Source organism: Puntigrus tetrazona, chromosome 15, assembly GCF_018831695.1.
Source record: "Puntigrus tetrazona isolate hp1 chromosome 15, ASM1883169v1, whole genome shotgun sequence".
NCBI lineage: Eukaryota > Metazoa > Chordata > Actinopteri > Cypriniformes > Cyprinidae > Puntigrus > Puntigrus tetrazona.
In genome coordinates, this window is record NC_056713.1 from 9,792,133 (window position 1) to 9,817,052 (window position 24,920).

Here is a 24,920-nt window from a genome sequence, read left to right on the forward strand (position 1 = left end):
TTTGAGTCACAAGAATGAATTATATTTCAAAATGGTAAAAACACTTCACAGTATAAATGTCTTTCTGATTAAATAAATGTTCTCTTTGATGTATGATATACTTTCAAAAATGTTTTTAAAAGTCTTGCGGACCCCAAGCTTTGAACAAAAAGATAAAAAAAACATGCATAAATAAATACAAAGCATGTGACGTAATTTTAACTGTTCGTTTCTCTCTTCTGCCTCAAACAGCATAATTAGCCCCTTTTAATAAAAGAAGTGAGGAAATCATTAACTTTCCTGGGGAAATCCTGTCTGCCTTATCCTTTCAGACTACAAACATCACAGGTCCTTCTTGACATCGCCATGAAAACTATGTGATCTTGATAAGGCCAAGGGGAGTTTTATCAAAAGAGACTTCTTTTGTGGTTTGCTGCACTGGATACCAGAAAGAGGGAATTTTCCGGCATGGGACAGAACTTTCACACCATCGGGTGGGAAAAATCCATAGAGGATAAAAATACATCCATCATCATATTACCATTTTGTCTGTTGCCTTTCTAAATCCTAGCGCACCCGCAAATACACCAACGTGGGACCAAAGTCCCTCCCCTTCAAAGCACTTTACCTGACTAGTAATGAACTTGCAAAACCGCCACGGTCATAAAATGAGAATGTGGACGAAAAAACAAAGAGCCACGCTCCAGCTCGTCTTATCACGTATAAAGGGCTGTAAAAGAAACAGAAAGACTCTTGCGCTTGCAGATGTGATTTGGCATTAGTCGGTTAACACCAAATCTACTCAGATAATACAACTATTGCTAAACAGCACCAAAATAACATACAGACGTTAGCCTACCATCATGAGTACTGTTACCAGATGTAACAGATGTAATATTTGAGGCTTCTATTCCATATATATATATATATATATATATATATATATATATATATATATATATATATATAAAAGAAAATTACATATGGCACATTTGATGTCGTTTTATGGCAAGTCTTGCACATTCAAAGAAAATGACTCACTTTCACTATTTTTTCAAAATAAGGTGTCTATCAAACAACACAAATTTGTCTTTTCTTTGATGTTTGCAATAAAAGAATAGAAACCTTTGCAATAAGGATGCAATCATGAAATTAAAGATAGCCATTAAGTAAGCTGTGTTGAAAAAGGCAACAACATACTCTTTTATATATACTTTGTTCTGGTAAACAAAAACTTTAGCTTTAAGACGCCGTTTATCTTACGTTTTAAACCAGGTTCTACTAGGTATAACGTGGTCTTCAAAAACTGTTTTCATGAAACCAAACTTGAGAGCCACGGACGCGTTTAAGACTTAAGAAGTCACTGGCAGGTTCGTAAACGTTAAACCCCCTGCTAAGTTTTTACACAAGAGCGGGGTGTTCAAACACGAACGTTCCGTCGCTCACCATTCGAAAAGAACGTTTCCGTTTCGGAGACCGCGGGCCGCGCCGAGACGTGATGAGAGGGCGCCCTCTAGCGTCGAGGAGCTGAAGCAGCAGGCAACACGCGGTTAATGGCTGCTGCTGCAGGCCCTGGCAGAGCATCAATCCAGGCCCACGTGTGAAATATACAGAAAGAACAAACAAAATCTTTCAGTCACACAGTTTAATGAATCTGACAGGCCGATTTGTCACAGGCGGTACCTGAGTGGGCATGTGCTATGTGCAAACTATACAGTCATGTGATTGTGCACGGATCAGAACTGTAAAATTAAGGCGAAAAAAAAAGACACATGCAAATTAATTCTACGCATCTGGAACAGCAGACAGGAAGACGGCAAAGACGGTTGCTGTGCGATCAAACCTTAATTACTTACATTCAGAAACCTGTTTCGCACATTACGTAGATGACTAGCTTGATGGAGTTAGTATGTCGTGATACGAGTTACAGATGGTGTTTTTGCTTTTTATTTATTTATTTTTTTTAACATGTGCACTTCAATTACATCTAGTCTGTTGTATATTCAGACAGACATTTTAAATAGTCAATATGGGTCTTCCCGAAACGCAGTACCTCTCAAGCAAATGAAAAGAAAATATAAATTTACTGCAGAGGTATTCAGACACAAACATTCTTTCTATAACAACAGAACGCTTTAAATCAAACCGTACAACCAAATGTGCTTCTATCCGTCCCCCAAATACCCCAAAAATGACATACAGCGCGTGGCATTCAATGTATTACAGCACTAAGTCACCAAAAATATATCCATTTATAGCAGACATGTGTGCTGATCAATGCTTCACCGTTTTCTGACTTACTTTATTATACATTTTTTTTTGTTCCGTTTAAGTTTTTAACAACATGTGCGCTAGGAAAAACCTGCAAGGACCATTAACAAAAACTCGGGCCTCTAATGAAAAGCAATTTAACCGCAACATGTACACAAGTAGTATGGGACATGATCCATGCAGTTGTGCACCGCCAGCATAGTCATGGTATGGTCTTGTTTAATAGTCGTAGATGACGTCAGCCACCAGTGCATCACAGTCTTCATTGGAGATACATTCGACGGTCTGGTTCGGCCCGGCCCGGACTCAGCCAGACTTGAAGAGGAGTATGGCCACCTGGCCCAAGTAGAAGTAGATGAAGTGTTTCGTCTCGTGGGTCACGTAGCTGCCGAAGTTCCGTCCCACAATGCAATGCCACGTCGGATTGTATTTCTTATCGAACTCCTGTAACGCGAGACGAGGTGGTTGAAGCATTGGGAGAAAACGCAAGAGCGACAAAAATACAAAGTTAGGAGTCTAAAATAACAGCACGGCTCACCTTTTTGATGTACGCGGCAATGTCCTTTTCGATGTTGTATTTCTCCATGGCCTGCGTAGCGCAGTCCACTGCATCCTGCTGCATGTCTTCGGACATGTCAGCGTTCTTGATCACAGCCTTCCTGTCGGTCATGGTTCCTGAAAACGTAGAAACGAAATAAGATCGGTCTCCGCTGAGAGTCAAGACAGTGGGGCCATTCATGGGCGCTTCTTCTAGGACAATGCCGGGCGAATTCCTGACAGAATGCCATCAACGGAGAGCATCTGATTTGTTAAGGCACTAGATACTTTACATGAGAACCAAGCAGGTCTTTCAGTCCAGCACTAGCATTTGAAGCTAGTCAATAAAAAGGCCGTATTTGCATACCGTTAATGCTGGACTCAGAAAACCAACTCTGTTCTCGAGTGACACTTTAGAGAGAAATACAGTATAAAAGTACTTCATTTATCCCAGTATTGGTATGGCTAGTTAACTATAGTGCAAATGCACAGAAAGCACATTTGCAGTCGTTCAATAAAGGCCATATGCGCATATAGGCTCAGAGAACCTTATTAAATGGCGGTCAGACTCATTTTTGTTGGAGTGAAATTCAGTATACTTAACTAGCAATATTCATACTGGGATATATATGGATTAAATGCATATCCAAAAGACAACATTATCCTTAAAAACTAGGGAATAAAGGCCGTATTACTGCTAGGCCCATGAAAGAGTGTCAAACTGTGCTTGAAATATATTATATGTATTTATTTATATTTATTCCCTCTCATTTAATTAATTTTTTTTTACTTCTCCAAAAGCTAAATACAGTATAAAAAGCCCTTTAGGTAACCATGAACACCAATACTGGGATACATATGGTCCAATGCATAGACAGCCCTATAATTCAGATCATTATTTGCATGATATTAAACCAAGTGTAAAAGTTTGCTCATTACAAATTAAAAAAAAAAAAAAAATATATATATATATATATATATATATATATATATATATATATATATATATATATATATATATATATATATATATATATATATATATATATATAATTTTTTTTTCAAACCAGTTAACTACAAACACCCATGTTAGGGGTCCCTGTACACCGCCACAACACACACATCAACAGCACTGCGCATTCAATAAAGGCCATGTAATTACTACTAAAGCTAGGCCCATAAAAATCAAGTCAAAACACACTGAAATTACATCGTTTTCAGAAGTAAATGCAGTACGCAGCCATTCTATTAATTATATTGACACTTATCAACACTATTGATCCTGAATCAAAAGACGACCGAGTCAAACTGGGCCAAAATTTGTGTTTTGTTTTTAATATGTAAAGCCCAACTAGTTACCCAGCAACATTAATACCGGGACTAGCACGGGCCAAGCGCACAGAGGCAAACTACTGTAGAAAACCACGAGCACATCACGCGCGGCTCACGTATGCGCTTCACACCGCGCTGATTCGGCGGTTGAACTCATTATTTGGTGGCAGTCAAGTGATTCACCGATTGAGGTCTGGCTTCGTTTATCAAGTCACTGACAGGTCGGGATGGAGGAATGCTACGTCACATCTCCTCCGTTCACAGCGTGCGCGTTTGACGCTCCGGCAAATCAATGAAACTCGGGCGCACGCGGCGTCCTCGCCGTAGCGTCGGGATTTCAAAGTCAAATACACGCTTCGCGCAAGCGACTTAAAAAAATAAATTTAAAAAAAATGATATTCGCACATCTACAGCGCAAGCATCGGGCTCCGAACGCATGCACGATCGTTCCCGTAGATCACCTGAGAAGGCAAACTGTCCGACTCACCTGTCAGCGATATTAAGCGAGAGAAATTTGCAAGTGAAAACGGTCGCCGTGCGAGCGTTCGTCGTTTCGGATGTCCCTTGGACGCTATGAGAGGAACATAAGGATCAAGTCAAACGCCGACTGGTGCGCGCGCTAAAATCCCTGGCTCTCCACAATGCCGTCCTACACAGCGCTCGCCATTGGCTGCGGACCAGCCGCTCCCTGCGCCCCTCTGCCAGCATCTTATTTCATCCCACAATGCATCTTTAACCGGAGAACGGAGGGAAATGTGCTTGTTTGGTTATGAGCCGCAGGACTGCGTGGGCCACGAAATAGCTTAAATTAGACTCGGTGGACCTTCGCAACGAAAACACTTCACAATTAGTGAAGGACACTTATTGCGAGGTTATAGGTATTAATCCGTTGTTCCCTTTCGTGGTCGGTCCCACGCAGAGTAACGCAACTACAAATGTAATGATTCTGCTAACAGTTCGACGCTTTTCTTAGGATTTAGCAGAAATGTGTGGAAAATGACAATTGTGCAATAGGTGCCCTTACGTAATTTTAAAGGCGGCATGCATGCAATCCAAAAAATATTAAAACTAAAATGGCTTTGTTTATAAATTACCAATTACGTAACAGTTCGAGTTCATTTAAATGCACTTGATTAAACACTGCATTATAGTAAATGATTTGGGTTGATTCACCACATCTGGATCAGAGGAGTCGGCGCACTGATATGTAACGTGCGTTGTTCATGTACTATAAAGATCCGACTTATTTACTCGCAATAGCCCAATTTCCCCTACTTAACAGTAGACGGTTTAGTTACTAAGCAAATTAATATAAAATTCAACTTTTGGGCCGGATTCAAACTTAAAGGGAGTTCACGTTTATAACAGCAGTACTCCTGTAGCTCTATAGCATGGTGTTAATAAAACATGCTAAACGTTTTCATTGCTTGCGTCCTAATGTGCATGCAATCCATCCTAAATTCTAGATATTACTAAATTTCAATATTATGAGTATGCATGATTGCGAGGTTAAATGCAGGTGTCCCAAATTTTGAAAACTGCACAACTTTTTGTAGAAGAGCCATTTGGATATATTTTTTTTTATGTTCCTGCAACATTGTTTGGGTCCCCATTTACTTCCATTGTATGGGCAAAAACCAATCGAAACAACCTAAATATTGTTTAAAAAGTCAAACAGGCCTGAAATGCATAAACTAACACTTCTAATCGTCCAAAAGCCGTATTTCAGTAACGTTCAACCACTCAGAAACACAAACACGGAACACTTTTGTACCAATGAAATCTTTATTTAGGCAAAAACTTTACTAAAAAGAAACTAAATGCTAGCGATGTTAAAGCATCTACCATCCATATTGGGACAGTGTAAATCTAAAAATGCCTGAGTAAACCCCCCCCTCATCCCAAATGCACTTTCAGTTTACCATACTGTTCCTGTCGATTCCATCCCCAAAAGACTGCTCCAGCATCTGCTCCACCAATGTTAAAAAAAAAAAAAAAATCTACATTTTCCAGAGTTATAATAAAAGGGCAGGTAAGCACTTTTGAATTGCAGCCTTAAAAAAAAAAAAATCCTATGATCCTGGGAGCAATTGATCCTGTTCCATGTATCCAGCATTCCCTATCCTATCTTCATTATGTACTGATCCCAGTGATCCGGCATCCACTGAGCCTCTCCTCCAATCCAAACCTTAAGATACCAGCAAAATCAAAACAAGGAGGCAAAGAGTTAGAATCAAATCCACTCAAACCCGCCTTTGATGCATGCATGCAGCATTAAGGCCAAGACAGACCGTTAAAACTAATAACCTAATACTAAGACTGAATCAAACATGAAAGCTGCAATCTGTCTTTGGACACAAAAACCCAGCTAGACGTTTGAGTACAACGCAGCTAAAGATACATCTTTTGAAAGGGATGTAAAATTGGTTCAGTTACTCCAAGTACCAACAAGTCTGTTTTTGATGCAATAGAGGTTTGTTCTAGAGGTCAAATTCACCATTTTACGCAACAGATTAGATTTAGCAATCCTTTATTACAAAGCATCAGTTCTGTGTCACGTCTAGAGGAAGACAGCATAAAACAATTGAGAAACCCACTAACCCATGAATAACTCATACATGGCATTTACAAAAATATTGGGAGCCATTACATAACCCTTCGTTTGGTCTATGAAAGAAAAAAAAGGGGATAAAAATGCGTATTTAAAAATAACCATTGCAGGGAGAAAAAACAAAAAAACATAAGATCAGTGTCTCATGAAACAAGAAAGGTGGAATTAAAACATGGGGTTTGTGTAAAGACTATAAAAACATGGCTCAAGGGCTCCGAGGGGGCATGTTTAGGAGCGAGAGCGGGAGCGGCTATGACGCGGGGAGTACTGCGGGGATCCTCGGCTGCGGCGCGGGGAGTAGCTTCGGCTACGGTTGTTGCTGCGGCTGCGACTCCTGCTGCGACTGCGGCTCCTTGATCTTGATCGTCCATAGCTCGGACTGCGGGGGCCGTCCACCCTCACACGGATGTACGCGGTTTCTCCCTGGCAGGAGACAGAACTTCCCATTGAGCAAGAGTAGCTAACATTGCAACTATACTTACCAGGCTTCCTGCTCTTTGGTTGAACACCGGTATTCAACCGGTAAGAACGGACCACACAAGATGTAGTTTGACACGGTTTAGCTTTGGTAGGGCCTGGTCACACCAAGATAGACAACCGTGTGGGTCCACACCAACAGACGATACCATCAGTTTATTCTAAACAGACTCGCCTGCCGCTTTAAATTCGAGAAGCATTACGGCAGGATAGATTCTGATTGGTAGTCAATGTTTTTCCATCAGCTGGAAAAATGTCTCCAAAAAAGGTATTTCTCTGTGCCTTTATCGTTATAGTGGTGTGGCCATTTAATACTGAGAATAATTTAACGATCGTTATCGTGCTTGGTGTGAACAGGTTATTAAATTTAAGACTTTTCAAACTAATTTGGTCATGAAAAAGTACCAGAGCGAGCAACTACAAGATGCAACCTTAGTTGTAAGTTACTACATCAGTAATTTACTTCAAACATAGAACCCTTAACACGACATTATGATTTGCTTACCTTAGGAACATTCCAATGCTAAGCATATCCAAAAACTCAGATTAAAATCTCAAACCTACCTCATGCGACCGGAATTTTGTGTTATCCAGTTTGCGAACAGCGTAGGTCATGTCTTCTTTGCGAACAAACTCCACCACCCCAGTTCCATCTCGGAAAACGTCAGCATAACATACATCACCTGCTTCGCGCATGTGATCCTTCAGATCCTGCCAGCTGCCACTCGGTGGAAGCCCTGGAATCAAACCCAGCGGTCAATACAACGTCAAACGATTCTGAAGTTAAAAGCCGCGATGCGAACATACCCGATACGATCACTCTGTACTCTGAACGTCTGGAGGGGGGTCCATATCTGCCCCTAGGAGCCCCGCCGCCTCCACCACCACCTCCTCCGCCGCCGCCACCACCGCCAAAACCTCCTCTCCCGCTCCTGGGAAACTCCACCCGAAGACGATAGCCATCATAATCATACCCATCGCGGGCATAGACGGCATCTTCTGCATCTCTGGAGGAAACAGCAGGAAAGCATGCAAATACCAATCTGGCATGAAATACCGGTCAGTGTGGCTAGAGGTCGCCCTGAGTTAAACTACAAGCAACTAATAACCAGCTAGTTAGAGGTTAGAAGTTGACTAAATGCATAAAAGGTCAGTCCTAAACAGTCATTTATAGAAAAACCTTAGTGAAAGTACAGTAGTTCAAAAAAAAAAAAAAATTTTGGTTTTAAACTTTTTTTGATGTTGGTTTTGATGTGGACTACTTTCATTTGAAATTAAGCGCAAGTAGTAATGTGTAGCTAGAAAGCTCATTTCCATATACAAGTCTAAGACTGATGCCTAACAAAGACTAAACTTAGGTTTTCGCGCTAAACAAACACGCTGGGTCGAAATCAACAACTACGCTGCAAAGCCTGCACTCATTGATTAAAACACTGCTTATAACAAACGAGGCTCTGGAAACACGGTGAGCACGGCTAAGCTAATTAACGTGTTACCACAAAAAGCTAAATTCGCTAATATACACGCCGCCGTGCATATACAGGTTGTAAAAGCACTTCGGAGATATGAGTTTTAAATTTCACAGAATTAGAGAAATGAAACCGACAACGTTGAAAAAGCATTAACGTTAGCCTTTAGGCTAAAGGCTCAACGTTCAGTTGTACCCACCTTGGGTCTTCAAACTCGACAAAGGCGAATGGAGGTCCGCCTCGTCGGTTTTTCAGATCGATGTCTCGAATGGCTCCGTACTTATAAAACACATCTTCGACATCTTTCGTGCGGATATCAGGCGGCAGATTCCCGACATAGATGCGGCAGTCGTTGTTTCCAGCAGGGCCGCGGATCACACCACCAGACATATCTGCGCCGATAAACCTTCACCTTCCTGCCGGGCGGACAAATAAACTGCACTTTTCGAGTCCGATATATAACAGCTGCTTGTTTTAACTTGTGCAACACGATAAACGACCCGCAACGCGAGTCAGAGGCAAAACAAAGAGACTTACTATTGTTTGAAGCGCCGCTTGCACGCGCACGACGAAAGCGTGTTTCCGCTCGAGAAGCGCGGGACTCGTCCTCTTCAAGCGCGCTTTACACACCGCGGATGAATCTGGGCAAACAGGCTGAGGGGGAGAGCAATGGAGTAGCTACATCCGCGACGCTACATAGTTCGGAAAGTGAGGTGTAAAACAATAAAAATATATTATATGGGTGGGTAATTAGTATAGATAAGAAGCGAACGGGTATGTCAAGCTTTTGTTATATACCGTAGCTACTACTTGTTTGGTTCTCTGGTGAAGTCAATAGTCTACTTATTATTGTTTGCACCTGCTGCTGAGGTAAACTAGATTATCGATTGACTTACATGGAGACAAAGTAAAATAAATAAATAAACCATTTGCAATTATCCACATACCTTGCCATTTTAGACACATGAATTTATATCGTTATTAAATTATATAATAGTAGCAATAGCATATATAGCATAGTATACATGCATAAGTAGCCTACTAGTATGTAGGCTATTCAAAGATTGGAGTCCAGACACGTCTTCTGTCTTTACAATTTTATTGCAGCATTTTCAGTTTGTATTCAGGTTGTCAGTAATTCAAGCCGAACATTCATAATAATCAAATACTCATAAACTTGTTAGCCATGCTGTCAATATTCATCAGAACAAATGCTTTATTAAAGCTTTAGATGATGAAAGGGTAGATCACAGAAGCATATAGATCCTTATATCTATCCTAAGAAACTCTTAATGTTGACAGTAAGTAAGAAGGATCAACATAACACAGTCAATTGTAACTTCATTCATACTCCATTACTTTCCCAATTATCTTAAATCTATAATTTTACAATGTTTCTAAGACGACAGAACCACAAAATTCCACATCCTCAAAAACGAACTTAGCAATCACTTTCGTGTGCTGTGTTACTGTATATCAACATCACATTTAGGAGTAAATAATTATGTTTTATGTGGAGGTGGCAGTGAAATCTGCTAGCTTTCAGCTAATGGATAACGTGAATCGGCTGCATTTCAATATGCATAGCTGGAAAGGTAATGAGAAAGACCAGTGGCTCCGCTGCTGTCACCACACACAGTGTACTTCCCTTGAGAGGCCAGACTGTTGATCTGAGGAGAAAAGATATAGAGAAGCAGTTAGAAAGAAGATCTTTTTAATCTGTATCTATCTGTTTATGTATAGGCTCGGTTGGCATGCCTCTGCTCGTTTGATGAATTCCTCGGTTGCGGCGGTTTCATTCTCTCTCTGTCCGCGCCAGGTCTTCAGAGCCGAGGCCTGCAGAGCTCGGCCGAATGAGAAGGTGAGAGCCCAGGGTTTCACGAGTGGACAGTTATTGATGGCATTTAGGTTTATGGAGGCCTCCTCCTCGCTTTGACCTCCTGAGAGAAAGGTCACACCTGAAAGGGCAGGAGATCTTTAATCACGCAGCGTCCAGACTCGTCACTGAATCTGAAATCAGGTTTAGGGTTTGTAATGTATCCTCACCTGTCACTGCGGGCGGGACAGTACGCCGCAGAGCAGTGACCGTCGCCATTGCAACCTCGTCTGCGCTGTATTTGGTCGGGCAGCCGTGTCCAGGGGTCACCATGTTGGGCTTGAGCAGCGTGCCTTCCAGATACACATGATGATCAAACATGGCTTTGTAGACTTCTGCAAGCACCTGAAGAAATGGCACTGAATGAGAACCTCGCTCAGAAACTAAAATCATCTTTTGCTTGCTCTCACGTTGTTCCAAAACTCGATGTTGATTTATTAATCTATGTTCACACGTTGTTTTGGACCCAACTTTCATTGTATGAACAAAACAGAAAGTCACACTGGTTTGGAATAAAATGGGGATAAATAATGACAAAATGTCTTTAAGAAGAAGAGTATGACCAACCCTCTCTGTAACGAACTGGCAACGCTTCAAATCGTGGTCTCCATCAGGTAGGATCTCGGGTTCCACTATGGGTACTATACCATGCTGCAAGTACAGTTTGGACAACAACTTTTTACCAAATCTTCATTTGTATCTCTCAATGAATATAGCCGGATGAACATTTTACCTGCTGACAAATACTAGCATAGCGAGCCAGGACTTTAGCATTTTCTTTAATGCACAGGTTTGACGGGGTGGTATCGCTGATTTTCATCACACAACGCCACTTCGCAAAGTCAGCTCCATCCTTTTTATACTGAGCGCAGCGTTCTGAGAGCCCATCCAGACCTGTTGAGACGGCAGAGCTGTTCAGTTCTGATGATCATTACGTTCTGGGTCAAACTGACCCTAAACTGGATTCAAGACAATTCACAAAAAATCTCAGTGTAGAAAATAAGCTTTAATACTAACACTTCTCACTAACACTATGTAATTATCTTTTTTAATATTCAAAAATGTATATATATCAAACAACATATTGTCAACAACGGCAAAATCATTTGTTCATTTCCAGCTAAATTTACATGCATTTACAAATTAATTTTTTGATGCATTTACAAATTTAGAAATTGGTCATTCCACAAAATCGGTGCCTTTTACAGTTAATAAAATAAAAAAAGTTTATTCAAAATTTTTTTAAAAATGAAATGAAGACTTAACTAGTATTAACTCAAAAATGTGTTGCTGGTCAGTTTGACACAGAGCTCAGTATAATAAGGGTTAAATACCTCACAACAAAAAAGAACCAAGAGATTCATTTGAAATGAGAGTTCTAAGAATCAACAGTGAATTAAAACTGATTTATCACACATTCAGATTCGGAGAACAGACATTTTTAAAATACCTTGTGTAGTGGTTTCTCCATTAGTCCCTGGCAAAGGGACTACGCCTTTGTCAACCTGTGAAGAAAGTGCAAAATTATTTTGGAAATTAAATATAATTTTAATTTTGAGTCAAACACTCTTAGAACAAAAGGTGCATAAATTGCACCTTAATCAGTACAGTAGGTACAAATTAGTACCTTTTAGGTATCATACAGCTTTTAGGGGTAAATAGAGTACAAAGTTGCCTTTATAAGCTCTAGTGACCAGCCGTTGTAACCCTAAAGGCATCATTTATAAAGGTATCATGAGACATGGAAGGAAGGTTCAACATGTACAAAACTCCTACAGTACATCCATGCTAGTGAGACGTCATACCTTGATTCCGATGGTGATGCCCTTGTCCTTTATCATCTTGACGAATGGGACGCCATCATCAGAGTTCTGGTAGAGTGTTTCGTGGAAGAAGATCACTCCACCGATGCAGTTATCGATGCGGTCGTCAGCGGTGAAGAGCACCTGGCGGTAGAGCCGGCGGTTCTCCTCGTTGTTCTCCACTCCTATCTGGTTCAAACGCTTCCCCATGCTACCTGTTAGAACATCCACAGGATCAGAGTGAGTTTTTGCGGGTTTCTTTCGCATTGCAATTTGTGACGACACTAACCTATGGACTCGTCTGCAGCTAGGATGCCTTTCCCTGGAGTCACTATGCGCAGAGCTATCTCATGGAGCTCCTTCTTCTGCTCAGTGGTGAGGGGAGGAAACTGATGGGTCATCCTAAATGTCCAACACAACCTGAGGATAAACAGTATGAACATTGTAAGGGAAATCATGATCATGTCATCAAGATGGAATATCGAAGATGTGTATTGCCTGGAATATTTATAGAAATTTCTGTAATATTTAGAAAGTCTATTCTAGTATATGCGCAGCTATTGAACCTTTATTTGGTTAGAAATTGGCTTCTGTGAGTGTAATCCCTAGAAAATGATTTGTAAAAACTAGTAAACAAATATTAAGCATTGAATTATTCTGATATATTGCATTATGTTGCAGTCTTTCTACTAAAATATACTTAATTCAGTGTGTTGCTTGTTGTTTCTTCGCAATTGTGAATGAAATGTACGCAGAGTTAATCGTTTAAATAAACCATCAAAATAAAGTTAAAAAGTTAAATCCAACATAAAGGCACTTAAACAGCTCTACTAAATGTTGTTCAGGTCAGAAATGCCAGGCATTCACTTTCACAAAAGCTTAACAAAGATTTCTGCAACTTATTCACAGCCACTGAAACACACATTTTACAAGCCTTACGCATGCATACATTACTCTTTTTGAACAAAAAAAAAAAATCGCCGAAGTACTGCAAAATAATTTTTTTTTTAAAGTTCTCAACTCAAAAATCATCTAAATCTTTAGAATTTAAACATAGCTATCCCGAAAATCGATCGTGCATATATGACCCTCTGCATTAAAAAACGATCCATACATTTTCCTTTTAGCAATAAAAACTATACAAAGTTGTTTCTCCGCTGCATATTTCACGAAACGATTGTAATCCAAAACGATGATGGGAAATAATTCAACAGATGGAATTACTCACCAGGTCAGAGCGGACCGACTGACTCAGACTGAAGGGGCTTTTTCCTACAGACGAGATGAGACGTGACTGATTCTTTAACAGTGCCAGTGTCCCAGTTCTTTATGAAGGTGATATCCCAGAGGATGCTGACACTTGTAGGGCGGAGCTTAGCGTCATGCCCTCATTAAGTTATTGGAGGAGGTGTTAAAGGCCACCAAAGGTTGCCCACCTGATCCCATTTTTCTAGCAGCATGGATTATTTTTCACAATGCAATCGAATTAGATTTCTTACATTTTCTATACTGCAAAATTGAGTGGAGAGTAGAGTGGGTGGTCGCCGTGTGTTTGCTATACAGCTGGGTGGTTGTTAGGATAGTTATGTACTCAAAATATCCCAGATATGGCTTATTTGGTGTAATTCAATGAGATTTATTTATTTTGCAGTTTTATTATCTCTCAGGTACCATAAAAGCCACATTATTTGAGGCATCAACTTTGTAACCTGTTGGGTCTTTCAGGCCACATTCACTGTATTCCCGTCAACAATATAATTAGATCATAAAGGCCTCGGGCGAATCCTCAAATCTCTAATCAGCTGAGACTCCCAGCATACCCTTAGGAAAATGTTGGCAGTCACAGAGCGACTGAGATTCAAGTATATGTGTGGTAAAAAATGAGGTGGGGTCATGACATAATTTCTAGTTCTATACAGGTAAGTAGAATTTTTAGATGACTTTATGATCTAGTTTTCAAGGACAAAAAAGGAGTCAAAGTTTGGAGATTTAGTTTACTAATGCATCGACCTGTTTGTGAGGCCGATGCCCTAAAAGTGGCTTTAAGTGCGATTTATTCATACCACAAGTAATATGCATAGAAATAGCCAGACTTTTTTTAGGAGCATGCTACTCGGTTCTTAATATGAAACCAATATGGCACTGTAGATAAAAATGGCAGGTTTAGAGGGATACCCAATGTTTCATTATACATAAAGGACTGAACCCATTGGAAGTAGACTCTCGGGAGAACTGTTAAGAGTTACGGATATTTTAAGCCACCTCTACTGGGGCTGTGATTTTTTTCCTGATACCTAATTAAAAACATTAATAATGATGCTTTATCTGGTGTTCAATTTTCAGCCCTATTAAGGCTGCTCCCATTTGGGTTTGTCATTGCTCACAAATAGGTCACACCAAAGTCTCAAAGTTGGAGAAATGTCTCCAGGTATCATTTACAGATATATATTTTAGCTTTCTATCTTTTGAATGGAAATGACATGAAGTTGTACTTTCATCCTCCACATTAATTGATGAACGAGCTCTATTTTGGGGATATATGTACTGCTGAAAAAAAAAATAGTATAAAATATTCAGATAGTTATTACCATAATAATGGCATACTACGTAATATAAACTAAACTGTATTGTGATGCATTGTATTATTATTAAGCTTAGCATTATACAATCTGTTGTACATTACACTTCTGTATATTTCACAGTATATTTATTCTGTGAATCAATATATAAATCAACATATTTCATATATTGGTAATAGTAAAGTTGTAGCAAATTAGCCTTTTGTATTCAACAAAGGGAATTTTCACCGTTTGTGTTTAGATTCTTCAGTGTGTCTTTATGCAGGTTACACTGATCAACGTTGACAAATTATTTGTTCAAAACAGATTCATTTGGGAGCGAAACAAGTGCAATGTCTTTTTAAGTGCGTTACTGAATCACTCACTCTCAGTTGTTTAGTTTAAAAACATTGATTCATTCAGGAGTGAAACGAGCGGTGCATTTTTATCAGCAAGTAAGCGAGACATTCATTTAACTCTTTAAAAAAACATTGATTTGTTTGGGAGCAAACAAGTGGCTGGTCTTTGAGTGATTAACTTTTTCATTCAGAAACACTGATTTATTCATTAACGAAGCAATCTTTCTGGACGAGTCACTGAATCATTTACTCAAACGTTTCATTCAAAAACAGATTTATTCGTTAGCGAAACAAGTGACAGGTCTTTATGAGAGAGTCATTGAATCACTCACTCAACAAATTTGTTCAAAAACACAGATTCATTTTGAAGCAAAATACTATTCCTGGGGCGTTTCCGGAAATGCACAAAAGTTGATTCTGCTTTGGCTTCATTTGGAACTATTATTTACAAAAAGGCATATCATAATATACTTACATGTAAGCGTTAGGAATTTTATTTGTCACAGATTATCACTCTTATGGTGCCACATTAAAGGGGCATCACTCTAACCAGTATGAATATAAAAATTAATTTACAAAAAGAGATTCATTTAAATGATATACTCTTTCTATTATACACAGTAACTAAATAAAAAACATCAGTTCCTATACTTTTAAGACAAACATTGCCTTATATTAAGGCAAAACTTAACATTCAAAAATGAGGTAAGCTTAGGTAGGCATATTCAAAGACTAGAAACATGATTAATAAATAAGACTTAGATATTAATACTTGTTATTGACTGGCTATTTACATATCATTTTATCTCGTCTTTGGCAAATCACTGAATTTTACATTTACGTTTTCATGTAGAATTGGCTCCTGTAGCTTTTGTTTTAGCCCCTGCCGCGTCTTCATTTACCTCAATCTTCATCAAGGTAGGAGACGCATCTGCCGGGGTGGATGGAGAGTTCAGTAGGTCACACTCAAAATTCTGAAGCAGGTCTAATGATAAGCCTCGCATCGACCTTTCCGGTCGGTCAGGATGATTCTTCAGCTCCAGGATTGGCTCAATGGGACGTTTCTGCAGCAGCTGGGAGTCAAAAGACATGCCGTGGAAAACCGCCTGGCTTTGGAAGAGCTCCAGGCAGCGTAAGCGACGTGTGGGGATCTTACACAGAAGCTGGTTTTAAACACGATTAGAGAGTTTTAGGAGGGGCTGGTTTGAATATTTCCATAAACAACAGGGTTATACGCCATTTAGATAAAAAAAAAAATATGTAAAGAAATGCTGTGAAATTGATTAAAATGAGCTTTGTTTATTTGAATTAAATTATTTAAATTCATAGTATGAATTGTCTCTATATAATTATATCTTACATATAAAAGAAAGGGTATTTCAATAAACATTAAATTAATAAATATAATTAACATCTATAGGATACATATACACACATACATATATATATATATATATATATATATATATATATATATATATATATATATATATATATATATATATATATATATATATATATATATATATATGTGTGTGTGTGTGTGTGTGTATATATATATATATATATATATATATATATATATATATATATATATATATATACACACACACACACACACACACACACACACACACACACACACACACACACACATATATATATATATATATATATATATATACACATACACACACATATATATATATCTCAACACAAAAATGCATAATTTATGGATTTATTGTTATACCCATAAGCAACAGATAAAATATGTTAATTTTTACATGCGTTTATATTTTCACATGTGCTGTAATATGTATTAGTTATATATGTAATATTGACTTTTTAATTGTGTATTCTGTGAATATAAATCAAAAGGAAAATCTATAAGCATGTAAATAATCATAGAATACATTTTTATTCTATTATGCATTTTTATGAATATCAATTAAACATATATTCTATCTAGATATTTTCGGTGTGAATTACTCTAAGGGCGAGACACTGCAGGTGAACAGGGTAAATAAATAACTGATAGTTATCACCTTGTTTATTGATTACATTGATTATTGCAAGCATTTAAAATGATGGTTCAAACCTTTTAAATTATAATTAAATATTTAAATATGCAAATGAGACATTGTTTAATGAAACATGCACTAATTCGTGCACATTTTATCTCAATTTGTCTCTTCAAAATTTAGAAAATACTTACAACAGACACCAAACATTTTTATATGGGTTATATATAAGTGTTATATATATATATATATATATATAAAAAATTATAATATAGACAGGAATAAAAAATAAAAATTTTATTTCTGGAGTGTAATTACTTCTGAAGTGGTGAAGTGTAGGAAAAAAAGTTTTGGCCTTTAAAAATATGCATTGTAATTAAAATATATTGACAAAAAGATAAAATGCTATAAAATAAACACATAACAGTGTTTCAAAGTTTTCTTTTCACTAGTCTGAAAAAAACAAAAGCCCAAAATCTCCAACATGACCAAAGAAACCTGCGGTGCAGTATCAATAAAATACATCATGTATTAAGTGCATTATGCAATACTTTTTAACACATATCCATTTAAACATAATTCATAGTACTAGCATCCATAAATAATAAATGAAGCATTAAAATATATAATGGATATATTACATAGCACTCATAAACATTAGGTTATTGTTAATTATATTCATAAAATATATATTAATAATATTTGTATTTCTAAACATACATAATACAGTTATAAATGCAATTTATCGTTGTCTTCTATTGTATTTAAATGCATGTGTATGAATGTCAACCATAGTATATATTATTAGTAAACGCTTGCGTGCAGGTTATGCACAGACTGGATTTCTCACCTCTATGAGCAGGAAGGCCAGAGATGGGCCGAGGCTCGCAGGCATGTCATACGGACACTCACTGACGCTGCTCAACATATCACAATGATCTGCTTCCGCAGGCAGGGGAAACTAGTGGAGAAAAGACTCCGTATAAGCATTGCCGGCATTCAGACCGACGCGTCCATCAAGAATACACTCATCTTGCAGTACAGCCTCTAGAAATGTCTCACCCCTCCAGTGGCTAGAGCATAGAGAAGAATACCAAGAGACCACCAGTCTGCAGCGTGGCTGTACGGACCGCCGCTCAGGACCTCGGGAGCTGTTTAATGACCACATCATGTAATTAAATATCCATTTTGAAAGTAGATCATCAGCTTGGAGCTATAAGCGTCTTTAGTTACTGTCAGATACAGCTGCTGGTAAACACAGTCTTACTACAGAAACCCCGAGCGCGGTTCAGGTTTCATCCTCACCCATGTACTGTATCGTGCCGCAGATAGTAAAAGCTCTATCCCCACGCTCAAGACGGCGAGACAGACCGAAATCAGTCAAGCGGACGTGACCTAGATGAGACAGCATTAATATTTCCATTCCACAGTGCCCTTTACGGAAAGCTAAACGGAAGCTTACTATCTGCATACATGTCGTTCAAATGACGTAAATTAGGTTTTAATTTCCCGTTTTATTTTTATATACTGCTGACTGCGTAATAAATGCCTAGACCACACAATAATGACAGCAGGGATATTTCTCTGGTTGAGAAAAAGAGGTATAATTATGTCAGAAAACTGCGGGATACATTTTTAATTAATGATTATTTTAAAAATGATGATGAAAACAACCTTTCTTTAAATATATTAGGGTTGGATTTTGTATATTTTGTATACACACACACACACACACACACACACACACATTTATACATATATATATATATATATATATATATATATATATGAAAATCATATATAAATTATATATTGATTGTGTCAATATATAATGTAATATTTCTGCCAATAATGCTGTCAGATTGATTCAACCCCTATTAAATACTGCTGTTTCTAAGCCACTTATTTGTATATATTGTTTGTAAATTATGTTTAAAACACATACTTAATAAATTTGTGCATCAATTATACACTCAAAATCACTCAAATCAGCTTTACTGATACCTTTATCAGTCAGAAGTATGTTCTCCATCTGTTTAAGAAAACAAATGTTTTTTCAAAGCACTTAAATAAAAATTCTATAACTTATCAAACATTTTAACATTGCTTTAAAATAAACATGTTCAAACCTTCACATCTCTATGTATTACTCCAAAATCATGCAAAAAGCCTGTAAATAAAATAAAAAAAAGGTTGTGTCACAAATCGACAACAACTGTTTGTCAAAATGACTCTAGGCTAAATATATGACATTATTTAAATCTAAAATAAGCATGTAAATCATGTTCGCCCATATGCATAATGAATGTAACTACACTCACCCAAAGCAGAGCCCAACTCGGCAGCAAACACTCGAACATCTCTCTCATCAAAGCGGCCCTTCAGGGTCCAGTAAGTATACAGATCTCCAGTACTGCAGTAATCACACACTGAACACACACACACACATACACACGAGCCAGAGATGAGAGATGAGAGATGAGAAAGACAATGTCACGGCACTGACCTTGAGGCCAGTTTCTCACAGATCAAACTCTTCAAGCACAGTATGATCTGGAGCAGTATTTCTGAGTATAATGACACAATTTGAGTCTGTCACAGGGTCACGGAGGGAGACTTTGGAAAGGATGAAGACACAACACAATGATTAAGTCTCATAGCTTGCCCTGGAAATTGGATGTGGAGAGAAAAATTAATGGGGGAAAGGTTTAGCAACAAAAACACATTGAACGAAACAGATAAATAACTGGGGTTGGGGCAGAACTGTTTGTTTGTCTGGACAGTGTGGGCAGATCATGGGGAAATGTTTTTAAAAACAGTCAAACTAGTTTAACTAGTAATGCAGTTAGTGAAGTACTTCACCTGTTTCTTTAAAGCAGGGCTTTTCAAACTTCTTGATGAACCTACTTATCTAAGGCCACTTTTTATCTACTTTAAATATTAGTGCTTCTCATTAGTCGTGTTTATTTGCATCCCAAATTTTTTGTTTTGTTTATATAATATATGTGTGTGTGTTTTTAAAATATATTTATATAATAAAAAATATATATAAAGTACATGTATTATATTTGTGTATATACTAGCGCTGTTAAACAATTAAATCGCATCCAAAATAAAGGTTTGGGTTTACGTGATGTAACCTCGAAATAATCTGAATCAGGTGATCCATTCAATTCCACGGACACATATATAATTACACATGTATAAAATCAAGCACCTTGGCATTCGGACTGTTTTTATAAACATTTGTGAAAGAATGGGTCGCTCTCAGGAGCTCAGTGAATACCGGCGTGGAACTGTGATAGGATGCCACCTGTGCAACGAATCCAGTCGTGAAATTTTCTTTGCTCCAAACTTCATGCGGCATTCAGATTAAGTCAAGAACAGTGCTTCATGGAACAGGTTCCCATGGCCCAGCAGCTGCATGCTCCCAACTTTGTGGGAACAGTTCGGAGCTGGCCCCTTCATCTTCCAACATGACTGTGCACCAGTGCACAAAGCAATGTCCAGAAAGACATAGATGACAGAGTCTGGTGTGGATGAACTTGACCGGCCTGCACAGTCCAGACAGAACACCTTTGGGATGAATTAGAACGGAGACTGAGAGCCAGGCTCTCTTGTACAACATCAGTGTTTGAACTCACAAATGCGTTTCTGGAAGAATGGGCAAAAATTCCCATAAACACACTCCTAAACCTTGTGGACAGCTTTCCCAGAAGAGTTGAAGCTGGTGTGTGTGTGTGTGTGTGTGTGTGTGTATATATATATGTAACAAAATTTTTTTGGACGCGATTAATCACAATTAACCATTTGACAGCACTAGTACACACACTTAAACAAATATAATACATTTAATTTTCATATTACTTTACTGTTGTAAAAAATACCTTATAGAACACATTTTGTAACTTCTGTCATGTTTATTCTCTCCAAAGCCCTCTGGAGACCCCCAGTTTGAAGCCCCCTGCTTTAAAGCGAAGGAGAACAAGGAGCGGGACAGTGGATATGCATGCGGTGTGACTCACTGATGAAGAGATTGCTCTGGCTCTGCCAACAGTCCCGGAGACTGAGGACGAAAGGATGTCTGACTTGTCGCTACAATGTAACAGTTGACAACACAACATGAAATGGACGTGAGCGCAGGCGCTGAGAGGAAGTGGGAAGAAATCATAACGGCACGAGCAAAACAACTGAAGTATGAAATGTGTGCACGCTTATAAGGTATTGACTGAGAGGAAGTCCACGTCTCACTGGCCCGGTTAGAACCAGATCAGACGAGCCGTAGCCGACACGGAGCGCAGCGAGAGGGCGCCGAGTGACTCACTTGAATTATCACCTCCTCTTTGGACTGCTGGAGGACTCCGTGTCTCAAAACCTCAGCTTTGGGTAAAACCTAAGCAGCAGTGACAGCAGAAACTCTGGAATGAAGATGGCGCAGCGTACCAAACATAACGCATTTCGGGAAAGGCAATAACATGACAGAGGATTCAGAAGAAGGCAGAATAAGTCACCTTGATAGCGTAGGTCTCGTCTTTAGACACGTCTTTCACCTTCAGGATTGGACCAAACGAGCCCTTCGCTACAAAACCAAGAATCTGAGAAAAGAATCATTGGTTAAAAAAGACGAACTACTTTTAAAATCACAGGATTTAATGGGAACCCCATCAAATTATGTTGAATTTGCACAAAAAGTAGGGTTGTGAAATCACGATTTATCGGATCCAAAATAAAGGTTTTAACATTTTATGTGTTTATTTTTTATGTATATATAAACACGCTCACATGCATGTATATATTTAAGAACAAATATGTTAGGTTTAAGTATATTTTTATATAATATAGATTTTTAAAATATATTCATGCATGCGTTTGCATTTAAATATACATAAAAAATATACAAAGCACACACACATATGTACTTTTATGCAAACAAAAATCTTTATTTTGGTTGCAATTAATCGCTATTAATCGTTTAACAGCACTACTTGTATGTAAAAATGTATATATATATATATAAAACTTAAAAAGTATATATAAAATTAATAGTACTTGAGTGTCTTTAAAAACAGTACACTGTCATGACTATTTCTTAACATACTTTAGTACACTTTTAAAAAGTGCACTTTGTAACATAAAATGCATGTAAAGTACATTAGAAATAATGACATATTAATAACCTTTAGTCAGGCTTTTAAGAAATACATATATTTCGACTAACAAAAAAAAAAAAATTATATATATATATATATATATATATATATATATATATATATATATATATATATATATATATATATATATATATATATATATATATATATATATATATATATATACACACACACACACACACACAAGAAGTGATTATAAAATGATGCATAAAGATGAAGTCTAATTCCCAAAACATTCAAATAATAACATTTAATATAGTACATTTTCAATTAATTTTATTTAAATTGAATACATTCTTTTAAAATATTTTACACAAATAAATTCTCTCTTTAAAAGTACGTTAATATCCCATTTCAGACATTTCACCCCAAAATGAGAACATTTAGTTTCCCTCATATTGTTCCAAACCTGCATGTCTTTCTTCTGTGGGAAAAAAGATTTGACACGCGGAAGAGTGAATGATGACAGTTTTACGATTTCGGGGTGAGTTATGTGAGGGTTTTATGACCTGCGGCAAAGACCTACCTTTAAATGCTTCTGTGCAGTGAACCCGTGAGGAAATTCCGGCAGGAAAATAGAAATAAAGCCTGGCAGCGTCCACTCTAGACGAGGCCCCTCGGGGTTGGAGTCTGAGGGCCGAGATTGCTCAGAGACGGGGTATTCTCTGTGCTGGCCGTGGCGTCTAAATACACCGTGATGAAGAAGCTGAGGCGGGAGAGAAAGGAAGCCCTGGTGACATGACAGGGATCTCCTCTTCACCGGTGACGCCGATTCCTGCAGCAAAGACCACAAATAACTATACTAACACTTACCATAACATACAGGCTAACGCTTCGCCGATCCCTAGCTAGTGTGCGTTCAAATGGAAACATGCAATGCCCCAAAAGACTACTAAAAGCTCACCTCATGATAACAACACTGTCATCGTTTAATCACACGGACCCCAAAATACAATACCATGGAAGTCAATGAGCCATCAGTTGTTTGCTCGGTTACACACATTCTTTAAAACATGCTTGTTTTAATAGAAGAAAGCTCGTACAGCTTTGAAACAGTGTGAGTAAATGATAGCAGAATTATCATTTTTGCAAGAAGTATCGCTTTAATTCATATTTATTCTAAGGTCCAACTCTTGCATTAACAAAACATTAACTATGACTTCTGCTTCAATAAACTACAGATTTGTAGCTTATTATTAGCTAGTTAGGGATGTAGATTACGGTCATGCAAAATATGTTCTAATAAACAGCCAATATGTTAATAATAATAATAATAATAATAATAATAATAATAATAGGCACGCTAATAAGAAACTAGTAACTCTAATGTGAGTTGCATTGCATTAAACAGCAAAATATAAAATATTATCATTTTAAGGTCGTAGTTAATTAATGCGATAGACTGTGATATTTAGGTATGAAAAATATGAATACGTTTCGGGAGCTAATTGTATTACAATACAAGAATTAAAATTTAATTCGCTTCCTGTGTCATCTCTTTTCATTCTGTACACTCATTCTATGCATGTATATTTTTCAATAACTATCAGTTTTGTGAATCGTCGTGTAACGTGATGTTACAGGCTTGTTTTTGCGTTGTTCGACCACCGTCACCCGGCATGTCAACTGTCGTAAAAAAAAATCTTCAAACAGTAAACACATTTAACTCTGAGGAGCCCGAGACATCTTACGAGTCAGTGCCATGGATTAATCACGAAATTGATACGTTAGTCTCTGTTTTAGCCTCATGAACCTGCAAAGCGCAATCAATATTTCAATCAGACCTCGCACTTACTCTGAAGGGACTCACCGGCGTGAGGAGTCACTAGAAGAGCAGTGAACACTTTTACCTTGTTTTTACTCCCCTCGCCGCCCATCGCACGCCCATCGCACGAGACCACCGGGAAATGGACGCCACGCCAATTATTAAAAAAAACACAAATGCGCTCTCCCACGGACGCCCGTCAGTGAAAAGTGAATCCCACGTTAGTTCGCGCACAAGACACCGCTGTTTCAGCAGGCACGCGCAAACCTTTCATACGCGCGCAGGAGCGCGAGACTCCGCCCCGCCTACTCATTAATATTTACACGTAAACATAGATCACGTTACAGCAGTGCGGCGCATGCATCAGAAACGTCATAATTGATTGATTATGTAACTCACAGACGTGACCTTTTTTCGTCTGGCAAGAGGCTTCTGTGCACCAGTGGAGAATCAATGTAGATTTGTAAAAACGCACTTAAAGGATAAAACACACAATTATCAAAAATTTTATATATTTTATACTGCCATATTATGCACCTCTTTATAATTAAGTCTGATAAATTCTTTATATCTGACTATATTAATTTTTACTGGTATATCATACTCGTCTTTACAGCAACGTCTTAGTTTTACATAAAACGTTTACTGAAAAATACTTTTTTTTAAATACTTTAAGAAATTAAAATGATCAA

The 24,920-nt window shown here is 38.0% G+C and overlaps 4 protein-coding genes across 4 annotated transcripts; all 4 read right to left on the bottom strand.

Moving 5' to 3' along the window:
• Positions 1-1,609: 1,609 nt before the first annotated feature.
• Positions 1,610-4,791, bottom strand: dynll2a (dynein, light chain, LC8-type 2a). The gene is made up of 3 exons (XM_043258963.1): positions 4,607-4,791; positions 2,789-2,925; positions 1,610-2,694 (listed from the first exon to the last, which is right to left on the bottom strand). The coding sequence occupies exons 2-3, from the start codon at positions 2,918-2,920 to the stop codon at positions 2,557-2,559; spliced, it is 270 nt and encodes an 89-aa protein (XP_043114898.1). The 5' UTR covers positions 2,921-2,925; positions 4,607-4,791; the 3' UTR covers positions 1,610-2,556.
• Positions 4,792-5,885: 1,094 nt separating this feature from the next.
• On the bottom strand, positions 5,886-9,421 carry srsf1a (serine and arginine rich splicing factor 1a). Its single transcript, XM_043258962.1, has 5 exons — positions 9,214-9,421; positions 8,876-9,092; positions 8,015-8,214; positions 7,772-7,944; positions 5,886-7,153 (listed from the first exon to the last, which is right to left on the bottom strand). Exons 2-5 carry the CDS (start codon positions 9,064-9,066, stop codon positions 6,959-6,961), a joined length of 759 nt encoding a protein of 252 aa, XP_043114897.1. The 5' UTR covers positions 9,067-9,092; positions 9,214-9,421; the 3' UTR covers positions 5,886-6,958.
• A 337-nt stretch (positions 9,422-9,758) lies between these two features.
• aldoca (aldolase C, fructose-bisphosphate, a) lies at positions 9,759-13,730 on the bottom strand. Its single transcript, XM_043258279.1, has 9 exons — positions 13,583-13,730; positions 12,644-12,774; positions 12,358-12,569; positions 12,003-12,057; positions 11,286-11,446; positions 11,120-11,203; positions 10,723-10,897; positions 10,435-10,634; positions 9,759-10,346 (listed from the first exon to the last, which is right to left on the bottom strand). Exons 2-9 carry the CDS (start codon positions 12,753-12,755, stop codon positions 10,251-10,253), a joined length of 1,095 nt encoding a protein of 364 aa, XP_043114214.1. The 5' UTR covers positions 12,756-12,774; positions 13,583-13,730; the 3' UTR covers positions 9,759-10,250.
• A 1,798-nt stretch (positions 13,731-15,528) lies between these two features.
• Positions 15,529-24,521, bottom strand: rskra (ribosomal protein S6 kinase related a). Its single transcript, XM_043258276.1, has 12 exons — positions 24,314-24,521; positions 22,990-23,238; positions 21,804-21,887; positions 21,617-21,685; positions 21,318-21,387; positions 19,614-19,721; positions 19,422-19,462; positions 19,297-19,324; positions 18,598-18,687; positions 18,355-18,443; positions 18,143-18,253; positions 15,529-16,434 (listed from the first exon to the last, which is right to left on the bottom strand). Exons 1-12 carry the CDS (start codon positions 24,338-24,340, stop codon positions 16,117-16,119), a joined length of 1,284 nt encoding a protein of 427 aa, XP_043114211.1. The 5' UTR covers positions 24,341-24,521; the 3' UTR covers positions 15,529-16,116.
• Positions 24,522-24,920: the final 399 nt, after the last annotated feature.

Bases quoted from the DNA above. Each gene is read 5' to 3' on its own strand.
- rskra (XM_043258276.1), bottom strand. From the start codon at position 24,340: ATGGGCGGCGAGGGGAGTAAAAACAAG. The intron at 23,239-24,313 runs GTAAAAGTGTTC...TCTTTGCTGCAG, and splicing joins GCGAGGGGAGTAAAAACAAG to GAATCGGCGTCACCGGTGAA. The intron at 19,463-19,613 runs GTGAGTGTAGTT...TTTTATTTACAG, and splicing joins CGAGTTGGGCTCTGCTTTGG to GCTTTTTGCATGATTTTGGA.
- aldoca (XM_043258279.1), bottom strand. From the start codon at position 12,755: ATGACCCATCAGTTTCCTCCCCTCACCACTGAGCAGAAGAAGGAGCTC. The intron at 12,570-12,643 runs GTTAGTGTCGTC...ATGTTCTAACAG, and splicing joins AGCTGCAGACGAGTCCATAG to GTAGCATGGGGAAGCGTTTG. The intron at 10,898-11,119 runs GTTGGTCATACT...CCATTTCTTCAG, and splicing joins GCCAGTTCGTTACAGAGAGG to GTGCTTGCAGAAGTCTACAA.
- dynll2a (XM_043258963.1), bottom strand. From the start codon at position 2,920: ATGACCGACAGGAAGGCTGTGATCAAGAACGCTGACATGTCCGAAGAC. The intron at 2,695-2,788 runs GTGAGCCGTGCT...CTCGCGTTACAG, and splicing joins TTGCCGCGTACATCAAAAAG to GAGTTCGATAAGAAATACAA.
- srsf1a (XM_043258962.1), bottom strand. From the start codon at position 9,066: ATGTCTGGTGGTGTGATCCGCGGCCCTGCTGGAAACAACGACTGCCGC. The intron at 8,215-8,875 runs GTGGGTACAACT...TGTTTCCTCCAG, and splicing joins GTCGAGTTTGAAGACCCAAG to AGATGCAGAAGATGCCGTCT. The intron at 7,945-8,014 runs GTATGTTCGCAT...GTTTGATTCCAG, and splicing joins GTACAGAGTGATCGTATCGG to GGCTTCCACCGAGTGGCAGC.